Source organism: Amblyraja radiata, chromosome 2 (assembly GCF_010909765.2).
Source record: "Amblyraja radiata isolate CabotCenter1 chromosome 2, sAmbRad1.1.pri, whole genome shotgun sequence".
Taxonomy (NCBI): domain Eukaryota; kingdom Metazoa; phylum Chordata; class Chondrichthyes; order Rajiformes; family Rajidae; genus Amblyraja; species Amblyraja radiata.
The window spans coordinates 85,345,053-85,355,000 of record NC_045957.1 but is presented as its reverse complement, the minus strand read 5'-3'; the positions used below and the strand labels follow the sequence as shown (position 1 = coordinate 85,355,000).

The 9,948-nt window shown below is 46.6% G+C and overlaps 1 protein-coding gene across 1 annotated transcript in view; it reads left to right on the top strand.

Annotated features, from left to right (window-relative positions):
• LOC116985146 (molybdenum cofactor sulfurase-like) overlaps window positions 1-6,854 on the top strand; it is a 20,020-nt gene extending 13,166 nt beyond the window's left edge. The window contains exon 4 of the mRNA XM_033039670.1: window positions 6,790-6,854. Coding sequence (XP_032895561.1) covers window positions 6,790-6,854 — 65 coding nt within the window. The remainder of the gene's footprint in view (window positions 1-6,789) is intronic.
• The last annotated feature ends 3,094 nt before the right edge of the window (window positions 6,855-9,948 follow it).

Here is a 9,948-nt window from a genome sequence, read left to right as displayed (position 1 = left end):
AGGGGGGATAGAGAGAAGGGGGAGAGAGAGAAGGGGGGAATGGGGGAAAGGCAGGGGGATGGAAGGGAGGGAGGGAGAAGAAGAGATCTCCCACCCCTGTCCCATTGTGATGTCATATGCAAATGAAATCCATTGTGATTGTACATCTGTGAGATGGCACTGTGACTCATGCAGCAGTTTGATTTTAATTTTTTTAAATGTTTTTTACTAAAAAAGCAGGGAAATTAATAACCTAATATTCTAATTTTCAAAACAAAATGTGGAGGAAAATGTCTACAGGAGGAGTAAATCCACAAACGCCTTAAACGAATATTCGCGAAATAGAATCCGTTACAAACTAACAAACCAACGAGAGTTTTAATAGTTACTAGACCAAGTGCAGACCCGTTGGGTCTGTTTCCCCAACGGCGTTTCCCCAAAGGGGGAGTGAGAAGAGGGGAGGGAGGGGGGAGGGGAGAGGAGGAGGAGGAAACGGGACAGATTTGGGAGGGAAAGGAGAGCGGGGTAGGGGGTGAGAGAGGGGGATGGGGAGAGAGATGTGGGGGAGGGGGAGGATGGGGAGGTAGGGGAGGAGGGAGGGAGGGGGAAAGGGGTGGGGGGAGAGAGGGGAAAGAGTGGGGGGAGAGAGTGGAGGGGGAAGGGGGAGAGGTGGAAGAGTGGGGAGGGAGGAGGAGAGGGGTAGGGGGAGTGATGGAAGAGGGACAGAGGGGTAGGAGGAAGGGGGCGGGTGAAGAGAGGGAAGGGGGTGGCGTAGAGAGGGAAGGGGGTGGGGGAGAGAGGGATGGGTGGCAGAGGGAGAGGGGTGAGGAGAGAGAAACATAGAACCATAGAAATTAAGTGCAGGAGTAGGCCATTCGGCCCTTCGAGCCTGCACCACCATTCAATATGATCATGGCTGATCATCCAACTCAGTATCCTATACCTGCCTTCTCTCCATACCCCCTGATCCCTTTAGTCACAAGGGCCACATCTAACTCCCTCTTAAATATAGCCAATGAACTGGCCTCAACTACCTTCTGTGGCAGAGAGTTCCAGAGACTCACCACTATCTGTGTGAAAAATGTTTTCCTCATCTCAGTACAAAAGGATTTCCCCTTTATCCTTAAACTGTGACCCGCTTGTCCTGGACTTCTCCAACATCGGGAACAATCTTCCTGCATCAGACAAATGTAATTCAGGACTTTTCTCTTCACAAGCAAAGTCAGAATGACGGTTAGTGAAGAATTCGAATAATCGCTGAGCGTTCAGATGCTGCGCGCGCCTCCTGCACCAAAGGGGGGGGGGGGGGGGGGCGTGTGTCGTCACACACAAAGATCTTGTAGCGGAGAGCTCCGCTATAAGATCTTTGGTCACATACTAAGCACGCTCCTCCACAAACAGATGAGCATCTTCTTGAATGGAGAGCGTGTGGCCGCCTCCACAAACAGTCACACACACTGAGGACCCGCCCCCACAAAAAATATTTTGTGAGGAAGGGGAGGAGGAGGGTGGCGAGGGAGAGGGGGGGTGGGGGTGGAGAAGAGGATGGGGGAGAGAGGTGAAGGGGGGGGGAGGGGTTGGAGCGGGCGTGCATGAGTCGAGAGAAGAGAAAAGGGCAGAGAGAGAGAGAGGCTGGTACAACAACAAAAAAGCTGGATAAACTCAGCGGGTGCAGCAGCATCTATGGACCGAAGGAAAAGGGCAACGTTTTTGGCCGAAACCCTTCTTCCGGGTTTCGGCCAAAAACGTTGACCATTCAATTCGCTCCATAGGCGCTGCCAGCATCTGTAGTTCCTTCTTAAAGACAGAGACTGTGCACGGTAAGGGAATGAGGAGGGAGAGGGGGAAGAGTGTGGAGGGAGGGGGAGAGTGGGATGGGAGGGGGTGAGGGGTGAGGGGGGAGAGGGGAAAGAGTGTTGGGGGGGGAGGGGGGGAGAGAAGTGGAAGAGTGGGGAGGGAGGGAGGGAGGGATGGGGAGAGGGGTAGCAGGAGTGGTGGAAGAGGGACAGGGGGAGTGGTGGAAGAGGGACAGAGGGGTAGGGGAAGGGGTGGGGGAGAGAGGGGAAGGGAGGGGGAGACAAGGGTGGAGGAGGGAGAGGGGTGGGGTAAGGGGAGAGAAGTGGGAGAGGGGGGGGTAGGGGGAGTGGTGGAAGAGGGACAGAGTGGAAGGGGGCGGGGGAGAGAGGGAAGGGGTGGGGGAGAGAGGGATGGAAGAGGGGTGAGGAGAGGGAGAGGGGGAGGAAAGAAGGGGGAGAGAAGTGGTAGAGTGGGGAGGGTGGGAGGGGTAGCGGGAGTGGTGGAAGAGGGACGGGGGAGTGGTGGAAGAGGGACAGAGGGGTAGGGGAAGGGGTGGGACAGGGAAGGGAAGAGAGAGGGGTGAGGGAGGGAGAGGGGTGGAATAAGGGGAGAGAAGTGGAAGAGTGGGGAGGGAGGGGTAGAGGGAGTGGTGGAAGAGGGACAGAGGGGTAGGGGAAGGGGGCGGGGGGAGAGAGGGAAGGGGGTGGGGTATAGAGGGAAGGGGGTGGGGTAGATAGGGAAGGGGGGTGGGGGAGAGAGTGATGGGCGGGAGAAGGAGGGTGAGGAGAGGGAGGGGAGAGGAGGAGGAAACAGGATAGATTTGGGAGGGAAATGAGAGCAGGGTAGGGGGTGAGAGATGGGGAGAGAGATGGGAGGGGGGATGGGAGGGAGGGGAGGAGGGAGGGATGGGGAGAGGGGTGGGGGGAGAGAGGGGAAAGAGTGGGGAGGGAGAGTGGAGGGGAAGGGGGAGAGAAGTGGAAGAGTGGGGAGGGAGGAGAGGGGTAGCGGGAGTGATGGAAGAGGGACAGAGGGAAGGGGGTGGGGGGAGAGAGGGAAGGGGTGGGGTAGAGAGGGAAGGGGGGTGGGGGAGAGAGGGATGGGAGAGGGATGAGGAGAGGGGAGGAGAGAGTGGGAGAGAAGTGGAAGAGTGGGGAGGGAGGGAGGGGTAGAGGGGTAGCGGGAGTGGTAGAAGAGGGACGGGGGAGTGGTGGAAGAGGGACAGAGGGGAAGGGGTGGGGGAGAGAGGGGAAGGGAGCGGAAGAGAGAGGGGTGGGGGAGGCAGAGGCGTCGGGTAAGGGGATAGAAGTGGAAGAGTGGGTAGGGAGGGGTAGGGGGAGTGGTGAAAGAGGGACAGAGGGGTAGGGGTAAGGGGGTGGTGGTAGAGAGGAAAGGGGGGTGGGGGAGACAGGGATGGGTGGGAGAGGGAGAGGGGTGCTGAGAGGGAAACATAGAAACATAGAAATTAAGTGCAGGAGTAGGCCATTCGGCCCTTCTAGCCTGCACCACCATTCAATATGATCATGGCTGATCATCCAACTCAGTATCCTGTACCTGCCTTCTCTCCATACCCCCTGATCCCTTTAGCCACAAGGGCCACATCTAACTTCCTCTTAAATATAGCCAATGAACTGACCTCAACTACCTTCTGTGGCAGAGAATTCCAGAGATTCACCACTCTCTGTGTGAAAAATGTTTATCTCATCTCTGTCCTAAAGGATTTCCCCCTTATCCTTAAACTGTGACCCCTTGTTCTGGTCTTCCCCAACATCCGGAACAATCTTCCTGCATCTAGCCTGTCCAACCTCTTAAGAATGTTATACGTTTCTATAAGATACCCCCTCAATCTTCTAAAATCTAGCGAGTACAAGGCGAGTCTATCCAGTCTTTCTTCATTTGAAAATCCTGACATTCCAGGAATCAGTCTGGTGAACCATCTCTGTACTCCCTCTATGGCAACAATGTATTTGAGCATTGGGCATTGTGACATCACACGATGGAACGTTCACCAGGGGCTGGTGCTCCTGCAAAGGCATATGTAAATGAATCCATTCCGATTGGACATCTGTGAGCATCAGGCATTGTGACATCACACGATGGAACGTTCACCATGGGCTGGGGCTGGTGCTGATTCTATGGGTGAGAAGCCAGTTTATTTTTGAAATATTGGGGGGGGGGGGGAGGATTTGATTAAAAACGTGTACTTAAACACGACGAAATGTAATAAGGAGCGGATACTTAGAAAGAAAAGTGAAATCTCTACCGAAATGGAAAAGATGTCGGCGATTCTGCGTCTGGTTTCGGAGTTGCAGTGAATCAAAGGAAGAAATGCAGCCGGAAGCCGTACATGTAAATGGATCTATTCCGATTGGACATCTGCGAGCATTGGGCATTGTGATTGGACATCTGCGAGCATTGGGCATTGTGATTGGACATCTGCGAGCATTGGGCATTGTGACATCACACGATGGAAATGAATCAAAAGGCAGAAAGGCAGCCGGACGGACGACAGGCGACAGGCACAGACTTTTATATAATAGATAAGATTATTGATTATTTAATTTCCTATTGCATTGATTATTTTTTGACTGCTGCTTGAAAAGAAACTTGGAGATTGCATTGACATTTATTTGAAAAAGACTTGGCAATTGCATTGATTGACATTTTTTTTTTTTAACTTGCCGATTGCATTGATTAATCTAGATTTCACACTTTAATTACACTGCTGATTCAAAACAAAAAGTTGGCCATTCCATTCAATAGCATTTATTTTAAAACACTTGGACTTTTAAAGAAAACGATTACTGCTCCGGGCCCCACGTGAGGGAAGCAGAGCTCAACAACCACTCTTCCAGAACATTCTGACTTCGCTGTTTTTAACGATAAGCTTTTATATTTTAATTATTAATTTGCGATTTTACACTTTAATTAGACTGCTGCTTGAAAAAATACTTGGCAATTGCATTGATTAACATTAACTTTGCAAGAGTTGCATTTTTAAAATCATGCCAAGAAAAGGGAGAAAAAGAGGTGCAGGATGGTCAAGGAAAGACAAAAGCGGGAGAGAAGGGCACAAAAGACGCAGCAAGAAAGAACTCAACGTCTCCAAGATAATCGAGTGAGAGATCAGGGGAGAGGGGAAAAAGAGACGCAGCAAGAAAGAACTCAACGTCTCCAAGATGATCGACAGAGAGAGCAGGAGACAAGGGCACAAGAGACGCAGCAACAAAGATCTCAAGGTCTCAGAGATGAGAGAGAGAGCAGAAGAGAAGGGAACAACAGACGCAGCAAGAAAGAACTCAATGTCTCCGAGATAATCGAGAGAGAGAGCAGGAGAGAAGGGAACAAGAGACGCAGCAAGAAAGAACTCAACATCTTGAGGAAGAACGAGAAAGAATACAAAGGAGAAGGCATTTTGTGTCACGTTTAGGTGGTTGGATTCTGCCTTGTTGGTGATGATCTTTACTTTTCTATTGTTTGACATGAGTGTCACTTTGGTGTATTGTCAAAGTCATTGTATGTCAGCATAGAGTGCATTTTCTGAGGATTTGCAAGCGGAATTGAAATTTTCTGCGACTATCAGTGAATATCAACTTCGGATCATAAGATGGAAGAAAGGCCAGTATTTGAAAAAAAATTGAGCCATTGGAGTATTTTTTCTCCAGGCTTACGTTTCAGAGAAGATGGGTGAGTTGTAATATTTTTGTAGGTCACGATGTCCAATGTCTTCAAAGAGAACTTGCAGGTGGCAATATCACCATACAGGTCTTGGTCATGGGAGGTGGTGGAATGCATTTCATAGATGGCACAACTAATCTCACAATTTGTTTTTGGTGGAGAGGACAATTGTTTAGGCTACATAAGGTGCCACTGCAGTGGGATGTTTCCTCCTGTATGTCAACAAGCCACTTGAAAGTTGTTGGTGCTGCAATCCTTTGAGGTCAAGAGTGTTCTATCATGTTTCCTGAAAAATCTTGCAGATGGATTTACAAGATATTGATGGTTGAGGATTTGGTATTGATAATGGCATTGAGTATCAAGGTTAAGGGGTGTCCCACTTCGGCGCCCTAATTGGTGAGTTTAGAAGAGTTTAGGAGAGTTTGAAAAAATGTCATGTTGAAGACCTCCTTCGACTATGTAGAAGACCTCCTTCGACTATGTTGAAGACTAGCTTCGACTAACTTCGGGAAAATTGGACACCGAATAGTGGAGAGTGAAGATGACCTCCTTCGATCTCCCTTCCACTATGATGAAGACCTATGACCATCTTCTATTACCTTCGACTACCCTCGATTACCTACGACTAACATGGAGACCTACTACGACTTATTACGACTAAACCTACGAGTAAAAAAAGCATCGATTTTTTCCATTACGACCTTTTTTTATTTGTGGGCATTTTTGCACATATTGAAAATAACATTCTTCTTCAAATGTTGCCTTTTTGTCTCGAGTTGTCACTGTCACTTCATTTATGGATCTCAGATATTTAGACTGAAGGTCTTGAGGATCTCTGAGAAATAATGCAAGGACAGCAGGGAACAAGAGACACAACAAGAAGTCACCAAAATACAGCCAAAACAGTACACAAAAGAGCAATGTCTTTTTTATTCATATGTTAATGGATTGATAGATAAAATTGACTTTAGAAGTTTATAAATATCTACATCCTGATGAATATCTATATTTTTTACATCATGCCAAGAACCAGGAGCAAACGAGTTGCAGGGTGGTCGAGGAACACCGCAAAGAGACATCAAGAGGCAGTAAGGAGCAGAAGGGAACAAGAGACGCCACAAGAAAGGACTGAACCTCTTGAGGATCTCCAACAAATAACGGAAGATCGCAGGGAACAAGAGACACAACAAGAAGTTGCCAATTTACAGCCAAAACAGTACACGATAGTGCAATGTCTTTTTAAATCATGTTAATGGATTGATAGATAAAATTGTCATTAGAAGTTTATAAATATCTACATTGTGATAAATATCTTTCTCTTTTTTGCATCATGCCAAGAAGCGGGAGCAAACAAGTTGCAGGATGGTCAAGGAACAACGCAAAGAGGCGTCGAGAAGCAGTAAGGAACAGAAAGGAACAAGAGACACACCAAGAAGTTGCCAAAATGCAGCCAAAGCGGTACACAATCGCGCAATGTATTTTTTAATCATATGTTAATGGTTTGAAAGATAACTTTGTCTTTAGAAGTTTATAAATATCTACAATAGATAAAATTGTCATCATGTCATTGGATTGATAGAAGGAATAAAGAGGCCCCAAGAAATAACAATGTTTCGAAGATCTCTGAAAAATAGAGCACAAGACACGTAATGAAGAGAGGCTACTGGGGAGACTTTAAACTAGAACGGTTGGGGGGAGGGACTCAAATAGGGAAAGCTAGCAGTCAGTGTGTGAGGCAGGAGGCAGAGAAGGAAAGCACTCGGACCCAAAATGTAGGGGAGAAAGAAGAAAAAGATAATAAACAGAGAATAAGATGTGGTGGGTTTCTTAAATGTGTATATTTTAATGCTAGGAGCTTTGTAAGAAAGGTGGATGAGCTTAGAGTCTGGATAGACACCTGGAAGTATGATGTTGTGGCAATCAGTGAAACATGGTTGCAGAAGGGCTGTGATAGGAAACTAAATATTCCAGGATTTCGTTGCTTCAGGTGTGATAGAATTGGAGGGGCAAGAGGTGGAGGTGTTGCATTGCTTGTCAGGGAAGATATTACAGCAGTGCTTTGGCAGGATAGATTAGAGGGCTCATCTAGGGAGGCTATTTGGGTGGAACTGAGAAATGGGAAAGGTGTAGCAACACTTATAGGGGTGTATTATAGACCGCCTAATGGGGAGCGATAATTGGAAGAGCAAATACTGTATGTAAGGAGATCGCAGATATTAGTAGTAAGCACAAGGTAGTGATTGTGGGAGATTTCAATTTTCCACACATAGACTGGGAAACACATTCTGTAAATGGGCTGGATGGTTTGGAGTTTGTAAAATGTGTGCAGGATAGTTTTTTGCAGCAATACATATTGGTACCTACTAGAGAAGGGGCGGTGCTGGACCTCCTGTTAGGAAATGAGACAGGTCAGGTGGCGGAGGTATGCGTTGGAGAGCACTTCGGGTCCAGTGATCACAATACCATTAGTTCCAATATAATTATGGAGAGGGTCAGAGCTGGACCTAGGGTTGAGATTTTTGATTGGAGATAGGCTAACTTTGAGGAGATGCGAAAGGATTTAAAAGGAGTGAATTGGGACATTTTGTTTTATGGGAAGGATGTAGAAGAGAAATGGAGGACATTTAAAGGTGAAATTTTAAGTACAGAATCTTTATGTCCCTGTTCGGTTGACCTGTTAATTTGACGTCAGTGGTGGGCAAATTAATGGAAAGGATACTCATATACTTATGGAAACGATAATATATATATAAGCATCTGGATAAACAGGGCCTAATTAGGAAGTCAACATGGATTTGTGCCTGGAAGATCATGTTTGACTAATCTTCTTGAATTTTTTGAAGAGGTTACTCGGAAAATTGATGAGGGTAAAGCAGTGGATGTTGTCTATATGGACTTCAGTAAGGCCTTTGACAAGGTTCCTCATGGAAGGTTGGTTAAGAAGGTTCAATTGTTGGGTATTAATGGTGGAGTAGCAAGATGGATTCAACAGTGGCTGAATGGGAGATGCCAGAGAGTAATGGTGGATGGCTGTTTGTCAGGTTGGAGGCCGGTGACTAGTGGGGTGCCTCAGGGATCTGTGTTGGGTCCACTGTTGTTTGTCATGTACTTCAATGATCTGGATGATGGTGTGGTAAATTGGATTAGTAAGTATGCAGATGATACTAAGATAGGTGGTGTTGTGGATAATGAAGTAGATTTTCAAAGTCTACAGAGAGATTTAGGCCATTTGGAAGAGTGGGCTGAAAGATGGCAGATGGAGTTTAATGCTGATAAGTGTGAGGTGCTACATCTTGGCAGGACAAATCAAAATAGGACGTACATGGTAAATGGTAGCGAATTGAGGAATGCAGTTGAACAGAGGGATCTAGGAATAACTGTGCATAGTTCCCTGAAGGTGGAATCTCACGTAGATAGGGTGGTAAAGAAAGCTTTTGGTGTGCTGGCCTTTATAAATCAGAGCATTGAGTATAGAAGTTGGGATGTAATGTTAAAATTGTACAAGGCATTGGTGAGGCCAATTCTGGAGTATGGTGTAAAATTTTGGTTGCCTAATTATAGGAAAGATGTCAACAAAATAGAGAGAGTACAGAGGAGATTTACTAGAATGTTGCCTGGGTTTCAGCAACTAAGTTACAGAGAAAGGTTGAACAAGTTAGGTCTTTATTCTTTGGAGCGCAGAAGGTTAATAGATAGAGGACTTGATAGAGGTCTTTAAAATGATGAGAGGAATAGACAAGAGTTGACGTGGATAAGCTTTTCCCATTGAGAGTAGGGAAGATTCAAACAAGAGGACATATCTTGAGAATTAAGGGACAGAAGTTTAGGGGTAACATGAGGGGGAACTTCTTTACTCAGAGAGTGGTAGCTGTGTGGAATGAGCTTCCAGAGGAAGTGGTGGAGGCAGATTCAATTTTATAATTTAAAATTAAATTGGATAGGTATATGGACGGGAAAGGAATGGAGGGTTATGGTCTGAGTGCAGGTAGATGGGACTAGGGGAAAATAAGTGTTCGGCACGGACTTGAAGGGCCGAGATGGCCTGTTTCCGTGCTGTAATTGTTATATGGTTATATGGTTATATGATGCGACAAGAAAAAACTGAACATATAATAACCATATATAACAATTACAGCACGGAAACAGGCCATCTCGACCCTTCTAGTCCGTGCCGAACACGTATTCTCCCCTAGTCCCATATACCTGCGCTCAGACCATAACCCTCCATTCCTTTCCCGTCCATATAACTATCCAATTTATTTTTAAATGATAAAATCGAACCTGCCTCCACCACCTTCCCTGGAAGCTCATTCCACACAGCCACCACTCTCTGAGTAAAGAAGTTCCCCCTCATGTTACCCCTAAACTTCTGTCCCTTAATTCTCAAGTCATGTCCCCTTGTTTGAATCTTCCCTACTCTCAGTGGGAAAAGCTTATCCACGTCAACTCTGTCTATCCCTCTCATCATTTTAAAGACCTCTATCAAGTCCCCCCTTA